The sequence below is a fragment of the Dermochelys coriacea genome, chromosome 22 (genome assembly GCF_009764565.3).
Source record: "Dermochelys coriacea isolate rDerCor1 chromosome 22, rDerCor1.pri.v4, whole genome shotgun sequence".
In the NCBI taxonomy this organism is placed as follows: Eukaryota; Metazoa; Chordata; order Testudines; family Dermochelyidae; genus Dermochelys; species Dermochelys coriacea.
In genome coordinates, this window is record NC_050089.1 from 13669589 (window position 1) to 13693550 (window position 23962).

Consider the following 23962-nt stretch of genomic DNA (forward strand, 5'->3'; position numbering starts at 1 on the left):
AACGGAGTCTGTCGGACCCGGACCTGGACCCGGACCCGGACCCATCCTTTTATGGCACAGATGGATAGAAAGACAGTGAGTCTTCTTCATAGGAGTCTGCAAAATCTACTTCAGTTTTAAATGTTGTGATAGAGGGAGACACAAATGGACACTTCATTTAAAAAAAAATCAAAAGGTTCATTTAATTCCAAATGTAATACTTAATTCAAAAAGTTGGCTATGACAATCTTATGCAAAGACTTGGTTTTTTTTGGAGAAGGCATTGTGGTAAATAGCAGCCTTACCATAGAAGCCGTTGTAACTAGCAACAGATCTTCATCTCTATGATCATAAGATTCCTAAGCTCCATGTCCACCAATTTATGTTTCTATATTTGCTCTCAGCTGCAGGTAAGAATTGAAAAGTATCAGTCCTGGAGCCAATAAACTCAGCACAAACCCTGAGGAACTTAACTCAGTGCCTGGAGGCTGTGTGTTTGAGTGGTTACAGTGGAGGGTTACACAGTTTAGCATAGAGATAGTTTGACCACTTAAGTAATAAAAGTTGTATAAAAATGGTCAAGATATTGCTTGTGTATGATACATTATCAAATCAGTTTATTTGGGAGACAGTCATATGTGTGGATTCATCCACTTGGTCTTCATTTTCACATTGCTTTAAAATCAGTTTGCTTAAGTCCTCTCCTTTCTGAAAGGCCAAGAAGTAGCCTCGCATTAGTGAAGATTCAAATTTGAATGCCTTTGTGTCTGTTGGTGAAATTGACTTTTGGATGAAGATGATGTCACTGCTTTTTTCACAAATTTCTCTGGGAACTTCCTCTTCCTGAAATGGAGGAAATATGCAGATTAACTACCAGTGCGAAAACTTGACACTTGTCTGTAGTTTTCACATCTCTACCTCAAGAACAGTTTATCATGTTCTAGCAGAGGGTTTTTCATAACAAATTTTTTGACAGGTTTCAGAGTAGCAGCCGTGTTAGTCTGTATTCGCAAAAAGAAAAGGAGTACTTGGGGCACCTTAGAGACTAACAAATTTATTTGAGCATAAGCTTTCGTGAGCTACAGCTACAGCTCATCCGATGAAGTGAGCTGTAGTTCACGAAAGCTTATGCTCAAATAAATTTTAGTCTCCAAGATGCCACAAGTACTCCTTTTCTTTTAACAAATTTTTTTGGTTGCCTCAGAGTGCGGTCACCAACTCTTGCTGGTGGCTGCTCTGACAATTTTTCCAAGCTGGAGCCCGAAGCTGAAGCTCACTGCCCCAGGCTGAAGCCCAGAGCTGGGGCCCAGGGGCTGAAGTCTGGAGCCCGCCATTGGACTGGAGTTGAGGGTGGGGATGGGGAGGCTTAAGCCCAGAGCCCCGGGGCTCAAGCCAGGGAGGGAGGGGTGCTGAAGCCCTCCCCTGGAGCCCTGGCAAGCTGAAGCCTGAAGCCCCTTTATGCCTGGGAAGGTGGGTTGGGAACTCACCAGGTGCCTGAGGTGTTGAAGGTTCCTCCCCCACCGAGCACAAACCACGGCCCCATGTGCCTGAAGATATGCTACCTGGAGTCCCCAGGAAGCTGTGCAGTGCATGGCACCAATCCCCTGCTGGTGGTGCCAGCAAACATCAAGGCAGTGTATCCAAGGGCAACAGCTGGAAGCTGTAGGGATGGGCTGCTGCTTTATCCCCCATCCCCATCTCCACCCACGAGGCTGTTGTGGCTGCAGAAAAATCCCTAGGTGGCTGCATTTGAGAAACACTCTCTAGCATGTTTAATTTTTTTCTTAATTTGGGTTCCTGATGTAACTGTTGAGTTAAGGCAAACACTGGAAACGGAGTTACTTACCCTAAATCGAACAGTCTTTTCCCCACTTTCATGTGTGCAGTACATACAGTAAGTCTTGTTTTCTACCAGGACGCTGAATGCCACGGGCAACCCTTCCTCCAACGTGTAGTCTTTGTAATAGTGGATCGTGAAATGCACTCCGCATCCTAAACACAAAGTACTTACTATTAGGAGCCTGTGCAGAAAGTTTGCAAACAGCCATTTAAAAATAGATGTAAAGGGGTTCCAACAGTTTTATTATCCAGGCATCTTACTACTCCACCACAAGCAGCCTCTGTCCATGACCCTCCTTACAGCTGAATGGAGCTGGGATTTGTTTTGTGTACTGCCCTGTGACTGCTGATGACAAAAATTCAATTGGACTTCTGTTATCTTGTGGGCAAAACAGTTAAGGGCTAGAGAGTGTAATGTCAGTGTGAAAATCCCTTGGAGCACATGCACAAGATGAGGGTTGCATTTTCTTCTCATGTTGGATATAAATAGGATCTGAAAATCTGGCACTGAATGAGTAACTGAAAAAAGTGGGGGCATGTAGAGATGGTGCTGATGCACACCAAAAAAGACTGACGAATTGCTCTTCATGCCGGATACGTTGCCTTGCTTATTCAATATAAAATGATGCTTCTCACTGACACTTAATACAAAATGGGGATTCAGAACTTTGCTTGTGATAGAGGTCCACCAAGCTTGGTGGCTTTAGAAATCTTTGCAGCACTTCCCTAGTCCCTGGGCTTAGTTTCAGGCTATAGAGCCACATGCCTCTTTCATGGGTGTGGTACAGGACAATTTTTTTGGGGGGGGAGGGGGGTTTCTCCCTGATCTGCCCACAGCTAGAACTTCTGATCTTTGGTTTCTGCTGTGATGTGATGCTGTACTCAGATTGGCCGACCTCCAAAATATGCAAAATATTTTTGGCAGGGATTGAGGTCTTTTATCTGAGTTTAGCTTTGTTCTTAGCTGGCATTAAGGACAAACTACAATTACTAGAAACTGTTGCTAAACTCGGGTCTAGCTGAGGTAATCCAAGAGGTACATGGGGCAAAAGCGTACCTGGAATGAAGAGCTGGGGCAATGGTTATAGGCAATGTTCCCTCTAATTTTTGACAGGCCGTATATGCAAAAAATTGCATCTGTGCAAATTATTGTACTTCTGCACACATTTTTGTGTGTGTGGGGTTTTGACGTGTGAGCGGGGTTGAGGATCTATGTGCACGTGCACAGCTTAGAGGCAACAGTGGTTATAGGACACGTAGAAGCCAAAAGTATCATACCAGGTATCATCTCTTGATCTGCCATAGACTCAAATACATTCGTGACAGTATTCTCTGGGCCTGGCTGTACCATGAGTATCTGATTAGATGTGTTTCGAAAGATCTGGTGCTGTAGGGAGCGTTCCTTCTTCCAGTAGTCGCACTCGAGACCTTTTAATATATACATTAATCAGACAGTCACAACTAACTCCACTCTTCCCAGAAACAACTAGGGACTTGGGTATAGTCCAAAGAGTGCCAGAAAGCCCCTTTAGCTTGTCTCCTGACCTAGTTCCATACAAAATGGTTGGTGGTGTCCACCTTATAACTTTTAGCTGAGTGGTTGGAGCACTCAGCTGGGATGTGGGAGGCCCAGATTCAGTTCCCTGGTCCCTGATAGAGGGGAAGAAAGGATTTGAAACAGAGGTATCCCACCTCTCAGGAGATGCGCTAACCACTGAAGAATGGGATATTAATTCTGATGTGGGGTTCCCTCCATCTCTCCTGTTGAAGCTGTTCCATTGTGGATAAATATTGAAAGACTGATTGGAGCAGGTGGACTGGACCCAGGGTCTCCTGCCCCTCAGGTGGGTGTCCAAAGAGCTGGGTGGTAGACTCATTCTCTCGCTCTCTGGCCAAATGACTCTTTCATGATAGAAATTATAGAGTGGATGGAGGCAGTACCTTCTCCTCCTCCCTCGGATTTTGAATGGGGCTGATCAAGTAGGCATGCTCAGAGGGCACCTGCCAGCTTGGGCCTCTTGGGTGAGGCATTTAGCCACCTATCGTCTCCCTGTTTGTGAATCATTCTGGGGCTTAGGTGGGAGGTAGTGTGGATGCCTAGTCTGAGGCAGCAGTGTGGGCCCTAGAGGCAGAAACTTAGGCATCTAGGGAACTTCTACTCGGAAAAACTTTGACACCAAGTGAGTTTAGGTGCTTACTGGGTTTGGTGGATCGCAGCAGGGACTTAAGTAGATTAGTGGATTCCATCTTTACTCTCATCCCCAAACTGCCCACCAACCAGTTTGTGCTTAGGGAGAGCTTCCATGTGATAGACTGAAGAGACCTGCTCTCCCTGTTCCATCATTGGAAGATGGCCCAGGATGTGCATTTGGACTTCCAGTTTAGACTTCAGAAGAGAAGGCTGAATACAGGTAAGGACAGTGGGTGGAGTACCATATAGGTGGCCTTTCTCCAATCCTCAAAATCACCTGTGTGCCAGGTGAGCTGCTCCAGCTGCAGAACATCTTTGACTTGGAGTCACTTAATGAACTCAGGAAGGGGGGAGTTTTTCCCATGCTCACCATTCGTGTGTTAAGGTCACCACCAAACACTGATGAACACCATGGCGGGGATTAGCCAACAGTGTTGGGAATGGCAAGCAGATCAGCACTAGCTGAGTCCAGAGTCATAAATGTCAAGCAAATTTCAACTTTACCTTCATCATCTGTGTTCCAAGCGAGCGACGAAAGGGGAGAAGAGAAAAAACTGTTAGACTGTATACAAACAACAGATTGTTTTCTAACCAGTTTCATTCCCCAGTGCAAGTTGGAAAGCCCACCACCACCACCACAACCATCACCCTTCCAATTATGCTTTCTCTGGAGATGTCGTATAAGCAGCAAGTAGCCCATCAACCGAGGTACTGAGTCTGCAATGCTCCAGATTGATGCTTATGAGGAAACTGAAGTGAAATCAGAATAACAATGATTTAAAAACAATTCAGCATTTTAACAGCTGAAATTATAGAAGGCCCGCCAGGTCTACACAACAGACCTATATCAAAATAACTATGTCGCTCAGGGATGTGGATGGACTTTGCTGATGAGAGAAGCCCTCCTGTCAGCGTAGTAGTGGCTTTGCTAAAGCCCTACAGGGGTGCAGCTGCACTGTAGTACTGTATGTGAAGACGAGCCCTTAAAGTGTTCACTTGAATCTCAAGAAACAGGCTTGGCTCCACTAACTTCTTAAAGAGCATGTTGGAAAGACTGACTCAGAGACCCAGAACTGTCATTCGCCAAGCTGTGGGGACCAGTATTGCTCTGAAGGGTTCACAGGTTATGGAGAAGCAAAGTGGGCGGCTACAGAAGTCCATAAATCAACCCCAGCAATGCATTGAATTGCCTGGCAAGTGCTGATCAGCTGCACAGAAATGCACATCCCATTCAGTTATAAAAGAGGAGAGTTACCTTCAAAATAGAGGTCAAAGTCTAGCCCAAATTTCACTGCAAACACACGGATCTCTTCACAGCTCATCTTTGCTCTGAACAGAAAGAAGGGAAAGTGTTCAGAGATGGGAACAATGCTTCTCACCCTCCAGATCTAGAGGGCTAACTTGGGCCAGTTCTCTGCTCTCAGCTGGTGCACAGTTATGCCCACAACAGGGCTGGGAGGGAGACTGAAGTGTTTCACTACATATCAGTGGGAGAGCTGACATTACCACTTAGTACAGGGAGAGGGCCAACTGATTTTTATTTTATTTTACTTTTTGTAGTGCCCGACATAGACTCTTGAGTATCTGTTTCTCCATTTCCTTGTACCTTGTGTCATTTAAACCAGTGTACACTGGATGTAAAATACTAGAATTATGGTTTGATGCTGTTTTTCACCTTTTACGCTCTTGCAGAGGTGTAAATGATGTCACAAAACATAGGCAACAAAGAATAAGGCCCAGAGTGCTTTATGCTAATTAAACAGTAGTTCATACAAATTTGTAAATGTCACTCACTTAATGAATTGCTCATAAAATGGTGATAGCTCAGCAAAATGCCATGTCACCATTTAAACTTCCCTACTGTGCTTGCAAAAAGTTATGTTACCTTGTGTGCATTTGGTTAACTGTTTCCAGTTTGGGATCCTATGGATGTTAATGTGACCTATAAAGTTTTAGGGATCTTTTTAGGTGATAATGTGAAACATCCTGGGCTGGGCTGGTGCAGTGCTTCCAGCAGGCAAAGGGGATGTAATTTATTTTGCAGTGGTGGAGATATGCTCATGGGCAGGTTTTTAACCATATTTTTAGTCCAGGTTGAATTCTGGCTCTGTGACCTTGATCCGACCTCTTTAGAGAGAGCCAGCAGACATCTAGAAGAGGAGGCTAAAATGTTTCACCCAGAGGATAACAACTCATTTTCCATGTTACCAAACTCTATTTACCAAAAGACTTACATCTTCAAACCTGGAGATTATCTCCACAAACCTGCTGGCCTCTGTACAGCTACTCCATCCTCTTTTGTTTTGTCTGACTTCAGATTTTATAGGTTGATTTGAGGAGACTCTATGCAGTTCACAAACATCCCTGTCTTTAGTGCTAGCAGCATGTCAGGAAAGGCGTGTGGGATGTGGTCACCACCTCTCCTGCCTGTGATTTGACCCATGGGTTTCAGGATTCCAAATCAGCAATTCCATTGCTGTTAGTACATTAGTTGTCAATGGTGGCAACCCAAATACTCTAGTGACCAGAACAGAGAGACCAATCCACGTAAGCGCGTATGCATGGGCACATTTCTTGGTTGTACAGTGCAATACACCAGGTCTGGCAAGAGGCTGGGATATTATAGAAGAGATTTTAAAAGCTAAAGAGCTAGAAAAATAAACTACTGTATAGTTTAAGAAGTGATCTGCTAATTTATAGCAAAAGTTGGCATTAAAACTCCTGCCCAATAGAGTACTGCTACATTTAACCTTTTCCTGCTTGCTCTCCTGCTAACCTAGCAGTGACTAAACTCTACCAGAAGAGTGAGTTTCAGACATGCCCAGTTTCAGATGTCCTTAATTAAATCTCCAGTGTTTGTTCTTCCTCTTGGCAACTGAGATTGCTGTTCCTATTGCTTGAGACTCCTCATGTAAGTAAAGATATTGAAAACTAGGTAGATCTGATCCCCAAATCACCATGAACTGTAGGGTGACAGACGTCCTCAATGAGTTCTCTTCACTGGATGGTTAACTGTCTAGCTAACTAACTAGAAACAAGATACAATATTCTGTAACGGATTGCAAATAAGTGTCTGCAAATAAATAACGCAATTACTAAATTATAGTTCCCAAAAGGCCACAGGTCTAAAGTTCATATTCCCCTCTCCAGTGTAAGAGGTGTTGGTCACACTTTAATCACAGTGAGTAGTAAGCATATAGGGCGGGTAAGAATTAGCTTCTTAGCTCTCTGGATATATTGCTGTAGAAGTAAACCCACAATCTGTAATCTTCAAGATGCGGTACCTAACTATGTATTGTTATATGCTGAATTCTTCACAAGCATATGCAATTTTTCACACTGTACATAATTTCTGAAATGTTTGTTCTCCTATAAAAATATATTAATCATTTCCCTTGTTCCTGTTAACACTAATGATGTGAGATGGCTCTCGTTTGTTTGTTGGGGAATGCTGTAGTAACACCCAACTCATGCATGCTTCCAAAAGTATATCTCGTAATCTAACTTACTTTCACTGAGGTTTCAGATGGAGTTAACTAATTCTCCACTCAAGGGCAAACTACAACTTGGTATAAGTGTTAGAAAGATTTTCTGTGAGAAGTGCTCAGCTAACTAGGTATAGCTGTAGGAAAGGAGTTGAAGTAGGCCTGGTTTCATGAATACTCCCTGTAAGGGAACTTTCTTTCCAAGATGCCAGCTTGGTAAATCTGCAGAGTGGGGCTTCCACGGGGATATAGGTTTGAATTCTGTACCCCTACTTTTCACCATCACTGATTGAAAAGAGGATATGTGCAAGAAGGAGATACCAACACTTCTCTTCCTCTGGGCCCCAATTACAAGTAGTACAGTGAGGGATACTTATGGGGGGTGTCAAATAATTTGCCTAAATGGAGAATTATTTCAGGGTGGTTTGAGAGACTGCAGATCGCTTGGTATTTTCTCTAGATGAGGAGCAGTAAGCAATTATGAGTTTTCCTGAATGTATTATTTCCTAGGCTTGTTTATTGCTCTTACTTTTTTTTCCTATATCTTCCATTTTACTCTTACTTGGCTCTTATCTTGAGTGTTTAAAAATTGCCTTTTTTTATTACTCTTAATAATAATTTGTAAAGGGATTATAACCAAATGATTATAACCTAATATTGAACTGTCCTCAACTTGCTGCTTTTACATCTAACACAGACAAAAGAGGAAAACAAATTGGCACCCAGAGTAACTATACAAACAAATTTGGGAGTTTGATGGTAGAATTAATCTAAATGTCTTTCTGGAGAACACCAATCCCTCATTATGGCTAGCCTTGAATAGTGACCCATTCTGACAATGAGTGTTCAGCTCAGGTAGGAAGAGAGAAAGTCTAGCCCAAAGCACTGTGGATTTACTGGGATTTTGGATTCCCTGCCGCTTTGCCACAGGGAAACCTCCATCTGCATCCTTAATAGCTTTGCTAACCATTAAAGGTTTCATAGTAGCAGCCGTGTTAGTCTGTATTCGCAAAAAGAAAAGGAGTACTTGTGGCACCTTAGAGACTAACAAATTTATTAGAGCATAAGGTGCCACAAGTACTCCTTTTCTTTTTGCTAACCATTAAAGCTACTGACAGGTTTCAGAGTAGCAGCCGTGTTAGTCTGTATCTGCAAAGAGAAAAGGAGGACTTGTGGCACCTTAGAGACTAACAAATTTATTTGAGCATAAGCTTTCGTGAGCTACAGTTCACTTCATCAGATGCAAACTATACACAGCACAGGTTTCCTCACATGGCTTAAAACCCTCCCTGCTTGTTACTTTCCATTTTTCTCTTCTGAGCCGCAAGAACACAAACGTGCTCTTTGGTCTGTATTCTAATGAAACTCTGTCAGTTTTCTGAACTATATTTTGGAATTAACTGTTCTTGGTTGCTCTATTTAAATTTACAGAAGTAAAACCCTTCTGAAAACTGACTCAGGCAACAGTTAGGTCTATTTTCTTAGCTTTGTGAAATGCTGCAAGACATTTCATCACTGGTCTGACACAAGCCTCTCTGTAAACCGGTGAGAACATGAGCAAAACTATAGGTTAACAAAGCTGCCCTGCGGGTTTGACACTTCAGAGGTGACAAACCTGGCACTTCCAAATTGAGATTGAGATGCCTTTCCACTAAACCACAAAAAGAAAAGGAGTACTTGTGGCACCTTAGAGACTAACTAAACCACAGTAATGTTTCCTTGGTAAATCTAATCATACCAGCAAACACCTGATCTGGAGATGGAAAGTGCTTTTGTGTGTGGCTAATTCATTATTTGTATGTGTTAGGTGGCCACTATTTGCAATTGTAAGTCTAATTGCTGGGGTCAATGCCTATCGGAATGGTCTAGAATACTTGGTCCTGCCTCAGTGCAGGGGACTGGATTATATGACCTATGCATGTCCCAGTCCCATATTTCTATGATTCAGTATTTTATGAGCATCCTTTATTATTCAAATCTAAATAAATAAATTAAAGTACACAATTTATATTAAAAGTCAGCTAATTGGGGCATCTTTTTAAGGGTGAGAAATTCTACACAAATTAGATTCAAACTGAAGTTTTCTGCACATTGCTCTCATGTTATTAAATGTCACCCTTTTCCATGGAACTAACCATCCTCAAACACTAGACTGCCACATTTCCTGCCAACTTCCTCCAAATCCGCAGCATCATTACTGGAAGATGAAACAAAATGCTGAAATTGTACAGCAATTAGTCTTTTGTTAAAATACGCATTAATGTTACTTTTCTTGTGAACAGCTCAGAGCACATGGAGTGCCTCCTTCAAACCTATTCCACTCAGCCAGGACTTTATCTGCCTCCCAACCCTACTCACCATAACAATGCAGACTGAACGGTTTCAGAGTAGCAGCCGTGTTAGTCTGTATTCGCAAAAAGAAAAGGAGTACTTGTGGCACCTTAGAGACTAACAAATTTATTAGAGCATAAGCTTTCGTGAGCTACAGCTCACTTCATCGGATGCATCGAATGCATCCGATGAAGTGAGCTGTAGCTCACGAAAGCTTATGCTCTAATAAATTTGTTAGTCTCTAAGGTGCCACAAGTACTCCTTTTCTTAATGCAGACTGAAGTCACTAATAAACCTGGGCATATTTGTTAAATGCAGTGAAGGCTCCGTGAGGAGGACAGCATTTGCCTCTTACTATATAAGCCAGGGATGGACAAACTGCTGCTCTTTTACAGTTAAAGTGTGGCTTGCAGAGCTCCCCCCCCCCGCAGCATCCCCCATTCTCTGCCTACCAGAAGGGGGATGGAGCTTGTGGCTTCTGCCCTGGCTGCGGCATGATGGTGGGGTAGGGGCTTGTTCTAGAGAGAGGATGGTTGCCCGTTGAGAGTGGGGGGGGACACAATTTAAAGGTTTGCCCCCCCAACAGCTTGAGTTATGCCCCTCCCAGGTACACCCTCCCTCTTACCCTCAGCAGTTCTCCCTGCAGATCCCAGCTGTTTGCTGCTGCCTCTCCCCACAGCCCAGCTTGCCAGCTCCAGCAGCTGCTGTGCAGGGAGGGGACTCAGTGGCACCTTGTGACTGAAGGGGGCCTGCAAATCCTGGCAAAAATCTGGGGGGAGGGCATATGGCCCCATGTCTCCCCCCCCCACACACACACACACATTACCTCAGTCTTCTGCCCAGCAAGGAAGAGGGTATCAAGGTTTCAACTCTGAAGGGCACTCCTGCCAGGGCTCAGGACTTCAGCAGGAGCAGGGCTGAAGCCCCAAATCCAGACAGACACCTCCTGCGGGACCACAGTCCCAAGATCCCCCTCCCCACAGGGCTGAAGCCTGAGCCCCATGACCCCAGCAATCGTGCCCCGTTCTTGAACTTCTGAAAATTGTCATATGCAGCTTGGAGGGTCAGTAAGTTTGATCACCCCTGGTATAAGCAAACATTTATTTTGCAAAAAGAAAAGGAGTACTTGTGGCACCTTAGAGACTAACAAATTTATTTGAGCATTAGTCGGTGCCACAAGTACTCCTTTTCTTTCTGCGAATACAGACTAACACGGCTGCTACTCTGAAACCATTTATTTTGCAAGGTTTTTTTACACTGAAAAAACAAACAAAAAACCCTTCTACAAAAGGTGATTGAACCAATGTAAACCTCAAAACAAACCCCTCAGCTTTAGAGGAGTGGGGTGTCGTGCTGGTCTTATTGTTATCAGAGTCCCTTTAGGCAGGTACTTGGGAGACCGCTGTGAAAGCAGAATCATCTCCATCCCACTTTTGCTTATGATCTCTATAGTTTGTCAAAGTGTGTGACTCCAAGACTTACAGAGAGGAATTGGTTCTTGATTCCAAGGGTGAGGTTGTTGCTCTAATCTCTGTGGCTTTTGTGGGCTCTACACTTCCCCTGAGCTTTATCTTGAGATGTTCTTACATGTCTAGACCGCTTTTCATTCTAAAGTGAACCGATAGACAAGCTTCAGGGGCGCTTTGCGTCCACCCTCCCCAGAGCTTCTGACCCTGCCCCAGCGAGCCCCATGCAATCCCCATGGCAGTATCTCAGTAACTCAGGCCAAGAAATGCACAACGCTTCATCAGTTTCAAGGTTCCCCTTTGCCGATTGGGGGAGTCAGAATCAAAGCAGTAGGGATTGCTAGTCGGGGCCAGAGTTTTCTCACTGGAAGTCTCTATCTGGGCACTTTTACTCTAACTCAGTGCCCAAAAGAGCTCTCTCTCTCTTCCCCCCCTTCAATGAAACGGATTTGCCGCCCCCTGGATCAGTGGGTTTTCAACCGTTTTTCATTGGCAGACCCCTAAACAATTTCGAACAGCGGTGTGGGCCCGTTTGGAAATCTATTTTCTGGATATATAGTTGAATGCCGTTTTCAGTCTGTCTTTTCCCAGACAGGCTGAGAACCACTGAACTGGACAGGTCCAAAGGGAGCTGGGTTTTAAAAGGAAAGGCCGATGCTGGGGAACGAAGGGCGAGGCTGCTCCAGGCACCAGCCGGCTGCCGGCTTGCGCCCGAAGCCAGCGGTGGGGGGGGGAGGCCAGAGCCGCAGGCGAGCCCCGGCTGAGTTTCGGGAGCAGCCGCGGAGAAGCGGCGAGGCTGGGGGGAAGCCCGATCGATCGGTCTCCACGGGGGGGGGAGGGAGGCCCCCACCCCGCCGCCGGGGGTCGCCTCTGTCCCAGCCGCCGGGGCTGTGCCGGGGGGAAGGAGCGGGCTCGCTGCGCCGAGGCTCCTCCCCAGCGCCCCAGCTCCGAGGCACCCGCGCAGGGCGCACGCCTCGCCGGGAGAGCCCGAGAGGTCCCGGGCGCTGGGGGAGCGCCGGCTCCCGACCCCGCTTGGCAGGGGCTCCCCCCTAGCGCCCGCGCCCCAGCTTTGCTCCCCCCGAGCCCGGGCAGCGCTCCCTACCTGCCTCCTGCAGCCGAGTCTGGAGCGCAATGCGCCGCGCAGCCAGGAGCCGGGGAGGGAGGAGCGCAGCCCGGCGGGAGGCGGGGAGAGCGCAGCTCTCGGGGGAGAGGCTCACCAGCGAGCGCCCGTCGAGCGCAGCCCCGCGCCCGGCAGAGCCCCTGGCTTGCCCTTGGGTTATTTAGCTGCAGCGATGCCCGAAGCCAGGCCCGCCCTTTGCTCTCCTGCCCTGTTTACACAAAGCGCTTTGCAAGCCAGACCCGGGAACCGCTTCACCCATGTTTGAAATGCAGCCTCCTCTGGGGTGGAACACAGCAGCTGACAGCTCAAAGTTACATAGGGTGTGGAGGTTTCAGAGTAGCAGCCCTGTTAGTCTGTATTCGTAAAAAGAAAAGGAGTACTTGTGGCACCTTAGAGACTAACAAATTTATTAGAGCATAAGCTTTATTTATTTATTAGAGCACAAGCCAACTAGACAATCTGAAGTGTAAATCAGGATGTTCCCAACAGATCTTTATACACACAAGCCCATATTACTTCCCCTTCTGTCACCACAACCAAGAAACAAAATATATCAGTTTGTGCAAAGAATGTGCTGGAGCTTTCAGAGTGGGACATACCAGCACATGCAATGCTGGGACCTTGACGCCATCCCAGCAGAAGGCACATCCTGTTTTCTTACCCAACTTGTTACAATCAGCTGTCTTGAACTGTAACTGATGTCACAGATGGAAGTTGCAGTTTTGAAACAGATGTCAGAAATAGCATCAGTGCATACTCTCCCCCCCCCCACTTGTGTAAAACATTCCACAAGTGTCTCTCCCTTGCACTGGAGGGGCCACTTTAGGTGTGAATAGTCAATCTTTTGGTTGTAATGAAATTGCCAAGAAATATACTAATTGTGAGAATGTTTCTTTAGTCCAGTAGGATGGAGGAATGAGACCACCAACTCATTTTCCATGTTACCAAACATCCCCCAGATGACATTGTGTTTCTGTTTTATACTGAGCCAGGCTGGATATAAACTAACAACAAAGAAATAAAAACCTCTGTGTCCCATTACCAATCCCCCAAAACCTTCCAGTCCCGCAAAGTGATGCTAATTAGTTTGTCATTCCTTTGGGGACTGTCTTTTATGTTTGTATACCATGTAGCACAGTGCAGCCCTGATCTTGGCACTACTGTAATACAAATAATAATAATAATAATTAATGAATAATAACAGTCCCATGTTTTGCTATCCTTTTTATAATGCCAGATAACAAAACACCAAGGGAGTGACTGTCCAGTCCACCCGCTGACTTTGGCAAACTCAAGGTTTATGACTAGGCTAACAAATATCCTTATAACAGGTTTCAGAGTAGCAGCCGTGTTAGTCTGTATCCGTAAAAAGAAAAGGAGTACTTGTGACACCTTAGAGACTAAAAAAAGAAAAGGAGGACTTGTGGCACCTTAGAGACTAACAAATTTATTTGAGCATAAGCTTTCGTGAGCTATAGCTCACTTCATCGAATGCATACAGTGGAAAATATAGTGGGGCGTTTTTATATACACAGAGAACATGAAACAATGGGTGTTACCATACAGACTGTGATCAGGAAAGACGAGCTATTACCAACAAGGGGGTGGGGGGGGGGGGAAACCTTTTGTAGTGATAATCAAGGTGGGCCATTTCCAGCACTTTACAAGAACAGTAGGAGGGGAAATAAACAAAGGGAAATAGTTTTACTTTGTGTAATGACACATCCACTCCCAGTCTTTATTCAAGCCTAAGTTAATTGTATCCAGTTTGCAAATTAATTCCAATTCAGCAGTCTCTCATTGGAGTCTATTTCTGAAGTTTTTTTATTGAAGAATTGCCACTTTTAGGTCTGTAATCGAGTGACCAAAGAGACTGAAGTGTTCTCTGATTGGTTTTGAACGTTATAATTCTTGACGTCTGATTTGTGTCCATTTATTCTTTCATGTAGAGACTGTCCAGTTTGGCCAATGTACATGGCAGAGGGGCATTGCTGGCACATGGTGGTATGTATCACATTGGTAGATGCGCAGGTGAACGAGCCTCGGATAGTGTGGCTGATGTGATTAGGCCCATGGATGGTGTCCCCTGAATAGATATGTGGACACGTTTGGCAACAGGCTTTGTTGCAAGGATAGGTTCCTGAGTTAGTGTTTTGTTGTGTGGTGTGTGGTTGCTGGTGAGTATTTGCTTCAGATTGGGGGGCTGTCTGTAAGAAAGGCCTGGCCTGTCTCCCAAGATCTGTGAGAGTGATGAGTCGTCCTTCAGGATAGGTTGTAGATCCTTGATGATGCGTTGGAGAGGTTTTAGTTGGGGGCTGAAGGTGATGGCTAGTGGCGTTCTGTTCTTTTCTTTGTTGGGCCTGCCTGTAGTAGGTGACTTCTGGGTACTTTTCTGGCTCTGTCAATCTGTTTCTTGACTTCAGTAGGTGGGTATTGTAGTTGTAAGAACGCTTGATAGAGATCTTGTAGATGTTTGTCTCTGTCTGAGGGGTTGGAGCAAATGTGGTTGTATCATAGAACTTGGCTGTAGACAATGGATCGTGTGGTGTGGTCTGGATGAAAGCTGGAGGCATGTAGGTAAGTATAGCGGTCAGTAGGTTTCCAGTAACCCTTCTTCTCCCTCCTTCCCCTTCCCCCGCTATCCTGCTGATAATAGCTCACCTTTCCTGATCACTCTTGTTACAGTCTGTATGGTAACACCCAATGTTTCATGTTCTCTGTGTATATAAAATCTCCCCACTATATTTTCCACTGTATGCATCCGATGAAGTGAGCTGTAGCTCACAAAAGCTTATGCTCTAATAAATTTGTTAGTCTCTAAGGTGCCATAAGTACTCCTTTTCTTTTTACAAATATCCTTATACTGCGGTTAGGAGGCAATTATTGCTTGATTAAAGAGCTTTTGTTACACAACTTGTGTTGCTGGGGATGTGTTTTCACTTGCCTATTTTCAGGGGCCTTGGGGATTGGTGCATTTTGGTCCCTCCTTTCTCTGCCTGTGGCACACCATAGTGTAGTCTGCTAAGGGCTGTAATAGTCTGTTTTAATTCTGGTTGTTGGGTATATTGTGTGGGTGGATAGCTGTTGTTGGTGGCCTGTGGTGTACAGAAGGTCAGATTAAATTATCTGGTGACCCCTTCGGGCCTTAAACTCTATGACTAGGAAAAGCCTGGGGAGATCAGCCAAATATTCTAGAGGCCAAAATATGTGAACATGAAGCAATACAGTAAAGGAGAGTTTTAGGGAGGGATTTGAAGGAGGATAATGAGTTAGCTTCGTGGAAGTTTATGAGGAATTTCTTCAAGGCTTGGGGGGCATCATGGGAGAAAGCACAAAGTTGCTTGTTCGAAAATTTAACAAATAGACAATAGAAGCTGACATCCTGGGCCAATCAGAGGTGAGAATTGACTTTCTGATGCTGAGTGAAAGATGATAGGTAGTGTGGCGATAGGTCATTAAAAGACTTGCAAGAGAAGACAAAAAGTAGTTTATGTTTGATATGATAGAGAAAAGGATGCAAATAGTTCGGATAGAAGGAGACAACTCTGGAGTGGAGAGGAAGTTCTGTGGATGATTCACATAGAGATGCTAGTTTAATTTGTTTTTGTGGATGAGATTACCCAGAGATAAGATGGAGAGGGAGAAGTGAAGGGGACCAAGGACAGAGCCCTGTGGAATCCCTACAACAAGCTGGAGGAGGAATGAGGAGGCTCCTCCAAAGGACACCTTGAGCAATTGGAGATGTAGGAGGGGAACCAGGAGAGGACAGAATCATGGAAACCAAAGAGGACAGACAAGATTGGAAGAAGAGCATGGATGACTGTGTTTAAGGTAACTGACAGGTCCGGGGGAAGAGGATGAAGTACTGGTTCGGAGATTTGACTAAGAAGAGGTTATTGGAGACTTTGGTGAGAGCGGTTTCAGTTGAACGTAAGGGGTGGAAGCAGATTGGAGAGGGCGTAGGATGGAAGTGGTGGAGATTAATTCCAGACAGCAATTGTAAACCATGTGTTCAATTAATTGAGAGATAAAGTTAGATGGGGAGGTAGGTGGAGAGATAAGTGAGGTCAAGTGTTTGGGTTTTTCTTAAGATGGGAGAGATTAAAACAGATCTTTCAGTCATCTGATGTTTGCCTCCCCTCAGCCAGCTTTGTGGTAGCTAGCTTTCTCCCCAAAATCTCTTTTTTAAGAACCCCCAAAGGGAGTGATGGCTGGAATAGCCCGTCATCTTATTATTTTGTCCACCAATTACACCCAGTTTCTAACACATCAATGTTGGTCCATACTCTTCTTGGTTACCAGGCATGATCTTAACAGTCTTTGAGTTATATCTGTAGGCCTTTTTTGTTTAGACTAATTCAGTCTTTCCGTCTCACTTTCACACCTTTTCCCATAAACATGTATTATTATAAGTTATTGTGACACTTTATAACATTTCACTGTCTTCTCACAGTTGAACTCATAATTAGGGTAAATTTGTACCAATTATTACAACATCTGTTGGACCATCTCAGACATTAGTATTCATAACGTAAAACTAACTCTCCAATAAGAGCAATTGACTAATTCCTGATCATTTCACTACAGTTCACAGTTGCAGTACATTGAATATGGGCCATAATTTTAGGGAAGTATTTAGTTCTTTTTCTGTCTTATAAGCAGTTTCATTTCTTGTCTGGATTTTTTACTTTTTCCTCCAAGAAACAAGAGAAATCAAAACTGATTCATACTGTATCTTTGGTTGTTCTATTGTTTTTTCTTTTCTACATGGTATCAATTTAGGGTTTAGGAAAACAATAACTTTTAAATGCTGTTTAATATTTATGTTTTTAGTTAATAACATACATTTATTTTCTTGAAAAAACAGCATACAATAATCCAGAGAAATTAAGCACAACATGAGAAAAATGGTATTTCATTTTCTGTCTTCTTGAACAAGGTGTAGTTAAAGACTATTTGGCTTGAAAGCTGTCTAATATTTTAATGAGATGCTGTAATCTATTATAAATCATTAATCCATGGCCATATTTATCTGATTAGATTGATCCAGGTTTCCAGTTTGACTTTACATTGTCAGCCCAAGGTGTTCTAGCAATAGGAAATTCATGATTTTCAGAAGTTCTTGCACATTCCAGAAGACAAATGTAATCCAGATTCTGTTTCCACAACACACACTGGTGCTTAAATACCAGTGAAGGTACTTGTTATGAATGCATAAAATAGATGTCACTTTTTCTTATTTATATTTATTACATTTTCTATTTACTATCGAATTTTAGAAATTACAACATATAACTATGGTGAAATAAGACTGCTATGTATCACTTAAAATTCTTTCTCTTGAAATCATTACCTATTCTTACTAGTACTATTTCCCATTCATCAGTCTCCAAGTTATTGACTACATTCTTGTTTCCACATGAGGAAGTTTACTTCTGTAATATAGAGGGACATGTAAGAGCCTGAATAGAACAGAGAATGCTCGGAATGTTTTAATCAGAATTAAAGTGTCTGAAACAGGTCTCCGGTCTCTTCTGTTTTCATGTATGGTTACATGTGTGCAGATGGAGAGGTGGCTTAAAGTGCCACTCAGCCTTCCATACTGGGATCCCACATTAAATGTTGATACCTGTAGGATAAATATGAAATTAAAGAATTAGAGTTAGCATAAGTTTGGTTAAGGAAATATATGTACCGAAAAGAAAGCCCTGATGAGCAAGTAGAAGAAGATTTTGAAAAGAATAAGTTATAAGGCCAGAAGGGAGGTATGGTTCAAAGAATAACTAATAAGATACGGGGAAATTTCTAAAAAAACAATGGGGTGACTGCAAGTAGTTTTAAATAAGATAAATGGAATCTGTCTTAAAAGGAGCCTGCCTTCCTACTCCACATACACACATTATGTGTGATCTAAACAGTAAAGTCTGTGTAAACCCAGGTGCAGTGGAAAAACTGTTGATCAGCAAGAAGAAATAAGGATGAAAGGCCTTGGGGGAAAAGCAGGTTGTAACTCTTATCTGGATTCAGACTGAAAATGAGGATAAATTGTCTCAATTATTTTTTAGCTGAAGTCTGTAATTGTCAATGACATAATTTGTTAAAAGGTATAAAAAGAGGTATGAATTTGAGGGTTCGTTGTGAGACCCTACCTAATCGTGCTGGAGCACACCAAAATGAGACAGTTTCCCCTAGGTCTGGCCTATTTGTCAGCATACTGATTACATACTTAAGAATACTTTGTTACTGTATTGCTTATTTTTACAAGGTCAGGCATGTTTAGAGCAATTGTATAAAATACTATTTGGACCTTATAAAGGAATTTATGATTAAATCAGTGTCTGGTGGGTCTCCCATATTAATATGAAAAAATTCTAATATTATTCATAGTTCCAACAGCACCCCTCTTCCGTAAGTTCTGGGACCTCCTTGCCATCTGGCTATCAAGAAAGAGAAGGTGATTGTGACCTTCTGGCATCCAGTCATGTGTATGTGGGGCAGGTTGTGTGGAGGGGTTGTCGTGGGTAGGTGTGAGAGATGTATAGGTGTCAGGGGAGGCTGTTTATAGGTGATGTGTAGCCACCAGGTTAAGAACCTGTGCTCTAAGCATCAGTTTAGAATATTTAGATCTCCTCAGACCAGGGGTCTGATTCCCAGCCGGGCTAACCTCATTTCTCCATTATTTATTTATTTATTTTCCTGATGGAGAGAAATTGAGCCTTGTGCCATTTAGTGTGTGTCTTTTGGACAATGAAGAGAGGAAACAGAGGTGCAGGATGCTCTGTGTGGATATTAAAGATTTTATGGCCCACTGCCTAAGACCATCCTTGCCCAAAACAACTCTTTCCACTGTGTGGCAAGTGTTAGTCACTGCTGTGTGCCAGACTGCCCTTCACTGTGTGTGTGGGCAGGGGAGTTGAGTGTGTATGTGGGTTTGTGAATGTGGGTGTGTGTAGGTATGGAGTGTGAATGTGGGTGTGGTAGGGTGTTTGTGTGATGGAGGCAGACCAAGTACCAGCTCTGGCCAAGGCCTAGGCGTGAGCTGAGAACTGATAAATTCACAGGTGGAAGCCACGATAATTCACTTGTGTATTAGTATAGATCAGAGTGATTGTTAAATATACAAGAATGTTTTTGGTATTTAACCTTAATGAAAATGAATGGGATGCTGCATGCGTTGTGTTCACTTATCTGTATTGTGGTAGAATGCAATAGCAAACATTTACATTATATAGATCCCTATAATTAAAAATAACCCATCAAAGAAGAAAGAAACCTTGCGTAATGCAAATAAAGAACTTTAACATGAAAGTGCCAGTTCTTGTGCATTTGAAGGCAAGTGGTAATTGTGTGTGATGACTAGAGATCAAAGACTAAATGCATTCCTCTCTCTCTACCCTCAAAGAAAGATCCCAGTGGGTAGTGACCCTGTCATCTTGTTTCTGGGAGAAGAAGCTATAAATATGGACATAAGGAAGAATTCTTCATCTCGGTGCTATTTGGATTCTAACAGGGCAGAATAACTGAATGGGAAGACAGATCCCAAGAGTTATGCAGGTAGCCCTGAGAGATTGGGGGAAACAGGCAGATTACAAAATCTCTGCTACTATTTGTAATTATGGACTGGGACTCATCTATACATACATTTTTTACCTGCTCTAACCTCTCAATGACAGGTTTCAGAGTAGCAGCCGTGTTAATCTGTATTCGCAAAAAGAAAAGGAGTACTTGTGGCACCTTAGAGTGCCATCGGATGATCCGATGAAGTGAGCTGTAGCTCACGAAAGCTTATGCTCAAATAAATTTGTTAGTCTCTAAGGTGCCACAAGTATCCTTTTCTTTTAACCTCTCAATAACTCTCATTCTTTTTTCTCAGCCTAATAAACCTTTAGTTAATTTACTATAGAATTGGCTATCGGTGCTGTTTTTGATGTGAGATCTAGGATGAAAATTGACCTGAGTAACTGGTCTGTTGGGATTAGTCATAACCTGGAATATTTGTGATTTTGGGTGTGACAATTTGTCATATAGTTCATCTTGCCTGCGTAGCAAGATAGACTGCCGTCTCTAAGGAGACTGTCTGTGACTGCATTATAAGACTAGTGTAGTACTTTGGGAGTTCACACTTGGTACTGAGTTGGTGAAATCTAATTGTAGAACATACCACCAGTTTGGGGCAGCTACCCTGCTTTTGACAGTCTGCCCTGATGTAGGCACTCACAGTTGTGAGTCACTCTAGACAGCGTGGTGGGGAGTGTGGTGTATAGGTGAGTGTGTGATGTGGTGTGTAGGAGTGTGTATGGGGCTATAGGTGTGGGGTTCGGAAGGTGTAGCTGTGTGGAGGTAAATGTGTGGGGGTTGTGATATGGAGGTTGGGGTGTGTAGGTGTGGGGGGTTGTGTGTAGGTCAGGGGTAGTGTGGGGGACTGGTCTGTGTGTGTAGGTGGGGGGCTTAGTGTGTGATGTGTGTGTGTGCGCAGATGTGGCGGTTGTATTGCGTGGGGGTGTGCAGCTATGTGTGTGTGAGGTTTGTGGGGTGGGGTTGTAGGTAGGTGTGAGATTTGGGGGGGGTGAGGTGTAGCAGTATGTGTGTGAGGTTTGTGGGGGGTGTAGGGTTTGTGTGAGGTTTGTGGGGGGTGTAGGGGTGTGTGTGAGGTTTGTGGGGTGGGGTTGTAAGTGTGTGTGTGAGGTTTGTGGGGGGGTGAGGTGTACCGGTGTGTGTGTGAGGTTTGTGGGGTGTAGGGCTCTGTGTGTGTGTGAGGTTTGTGGGGGGTGTAGGGGTGTGTGAGGTTTGTGGGGGGGGTGTATGGGGTGTGAGGTTTGTGGGGGGAGTAGGGGTGTGTGTGTGTGAGGTTTGTGGGGGTGTACGGGTGTGTGTGAGGTTTGTGGGGGGTGTTTGTGTAGGGGTGGGTGTAGGGGGGTGTGAGGTTTGTGGGGGGGAGTAGAGGGGTGTGTGTGTGTGTGTGAGGTTTGTGGAGGCTGTAGGGGGGTGTGAGGTTTGTGGGGGGGGTTCAGGGGGTGTGAGGTTTGTGGGAGGTGTAGGTGTGTGTGTGTATGTGTGTGAGGTTTGTGGGGGGTGTAGGGGTGTGTGTGAGGTTTGGGGGGCTGTAGGGGGGTGTGAGGTTTGGGGGGGGTACAGGGGGGTGTGAGGTTTGTGGGAGGTGGAGGTGTAGGTGTGTGTGTGTGTGTGTATGTGTGTGAGATTTGTGGGGAGTGTAGGGGGGGTGTGAGGTTTGTGGGGGGTGTAGGGGAGTGTGAGGTTTGTGAGGGAGTGTAGGGGAGTGTGTGTGAGGTTTGTGGGGGGGTGTATGGGGTGTGAGGTTTGTGGGGGGAGTAGGGGTGTGTGTGTGTGAGGTTTGTGGGGGGGTGGAGGGGTGTGTGTGAGGTTTGTGGGGGTTGTAGGGGGTGTTTGTGTAGGGGTGTGTCTGTGTGAGGTTTGTGGGGGTGTAGGGGGGGTGTGAGATTTGTGGGGGGGTGTTTGTGTAGGGGTGGGTGTAGGGGGGTGTGAGGTTTGTGGGGGGTGTAGAGGGGTGTGTGAGGTTTGTGGGGGGTGTTTGTGTAGGGGTGGGTGTAGGGGGGTGTGAGGTTTGTGGGGGGGAGTAGAGGGGTGTGTGTGTGTGTGTGAGGTTTGTGGAGGCTGTAGGGGGGTGTGAGGTTTGTGGGGGGGGTTCAGGGGGTGTGAGGTTTGTGGGAGGTGTAGGTGTGTGTGTGTATGTGTGTGAGGTTTGTGGGGGGTGTAGGGGTGTGTGTGAGGTTTGGGGGGGCTGTAGGGGGGTGTGAGGTTTGGGGGGGTACAGGGGGGGTGTGAGGTTTGTGGGAGGTGGAGGTGTAGGTGTGTGTGTGTGTGTGTGTGTATGTGTGTGAGATTTGTGGGGAGTGTAGGGGGGTGTGAGGTTTGTGGGGGGTGTAGGGGAGTGTGAGGTTTGTGAGGGAGTGTAGGGGAGTGTGTGTGAGGTTTGTGGGGGGGTGTATGGGGTGTGAGGTTTGTGGGGGGAGTAGGGGTGTGTGTGTGTGTGAGGTTTGTGGGGGGGTGGAGGGGTGTGTGTGAGGTTTGTGGGGGTTGTAGGGGGTGTTTGTGTAGGGGTGTGTCTGTGTGAGGTTTGTGGGGGTGTAGGGGGGGTGTGAGATTTGTGGGGGGGTGTTTGTGTAGGGGTGGGTGTAGGGGGGTGTGAGGTTTGTGGGAGGTGTAGAGGGGTGTGTGTGTGTGTGTGTGTGTGTGTGTGTGTGGTTTGTGGAGGCTGTAGGGGGGTGTGAGGTTTGTGGGGGGGTGCAGGGGGGTGTGAGGTTTGTGGGAGGTGTAGGTTTGTGTGTGTGAGGTTTGGGGAGGTGTAGGGGGGGTTTGGTGTAGGGGTGGGTGTGAGGTTTGGAGGGGGTGCAGGGGGGTGTGAGGTTTGTGGGGGGTGTAGGGGGGTGTTGGTGTAGGTGTGGGTGTGAGGTTTGGGGGGGCTGTAGGGGGGTGTGAGGTTTGGGGGGGTGTAGGGGGGTGTTGGTGTAGGGGTGGGTATGAGGTTTGCGGGGCTGTAGGGGGGTGTGAGGTTTGGAGGGGGTGCAGAGGGATGTGAGGTTTGGGGGGGTATAGGGGGGTGTTGGTGTAGGGGTGGGTGTGAGGTTTGTGGGGGCTGTAGGGGGGTGTGAGGTTTGGGGGTGTAGGGGGTGCTGGAGTAGGGGTGGGTGTGAGGTTTGGGGGGGCTGTAGGGGGGTGTGAGGTTTGGGGGGTGTTGGTGTAGGGGTGGGTGTGAGGTTTGGGGGGGCTGTAGGGGGGTGTGAGGTTTGGGGGGTGTTGGTGTAGGGGTGGGTGTGAGGTTTGGGGGGCTGTAGGGGGTTTGGGGGGTGCAGGGGGGGTGTGAGTTTTGGGGGGGTTGTAGGAGGTTGGGGGGGTGCAGGGGTGTGTGTCAGGTTTGGGGGGGTGTTGGTGTAGGGGTGGGTGTGAGGTTTGGGGGGGCTGTAGGGGGTTTGGGTGGGTGCAGGGGGGTGTGTGAGGTTTGGGGGGGTGTAGGTGTGGGTGTGTGTGTGTGAGGTTTGGGGGGGTGCAGGGGGTGTTAGGTTTGGGGGGGCTGTAGGGGGGTTTGAGGTTTGGGGGGCTGTAGGGGGTTTGGGGGGGTTCAGGGGGGGTGTGAGGTTTGGGGGGGCTGTAGGGGGGTGTGAGGTTTGGGGGGGTGTTGGTGTAGGGGTGGGTGTGAGGGTTGGGTGGCTGTAGGGGGTTTGGGGGGTGCAGGGGTGTGTGTGAGGTTTGGGGGGGCTGTAGGGGGGTGTGAGGTTTGGGGGGGTGTTGGTGTAGGGGTGGGTGTGAGGTTGGGGGGGGCTCTAGAGGGGTGTGAGGTTTGAGGGGGCTGTAGGGGGTGTGGGGGGGCTGTAGGGGGGTGTGAGGATTGGGGGGGTGTTCGTGTAGGGGTGGGTGTGAGGTTTGGGGGGGGCTGTAGGGGGTTTGGGGGGGCTGTAGGGGGATGTGAGGTTTGGGGGGGCTGTAGGGGGTTTGGGGGGGTGCAGGGTGTGTGTATGAGGTTTGGGGGGGCTGTAGGGGGGTGTGAGGTTTGGGAGGGTGCAGGGGTGTGTGT

The 23962-nt window shown here is 45.9% G+C and overlaps 2 protein-coding genes across 3 annotated transcripts in view; one reads left to right on the forward strand and one right to left on the reverse strand.

Annotated features, from left to right (window-relative positions):
* The window catches only part of BCO2 (beta-carotene oxygenase 2), a 91758-nt gene that overhangs the window by 14645 nt on the left and 53151 nt on the right, over positions 1-23962 (forward strand). The window lies entirely within an intron of this gene.
* LOC119846635 (interleukin-18-like) lies at positions 160-12525 on the reverse strand. The gene is made up of 6 exons (XM_038380565.2): positions 12394-12525; positions 5265-5338; positions 4514-4522; positions 3097-3246; positions 1826-1971; positions 160-822 (listed from the first exon to the last, which is right to left on the reverse strand). The coding sequence occupies exons 2-6, from the start codon at positions 5329-5331 to the stop codon at positions 592-594; spliced, it is 603 nt and encodes a 200-aa protein (XP_038236493.1). The 5' UTR covers positions 5332-5338; positions 12394-12525; the 3' UTR covers positions 160-591.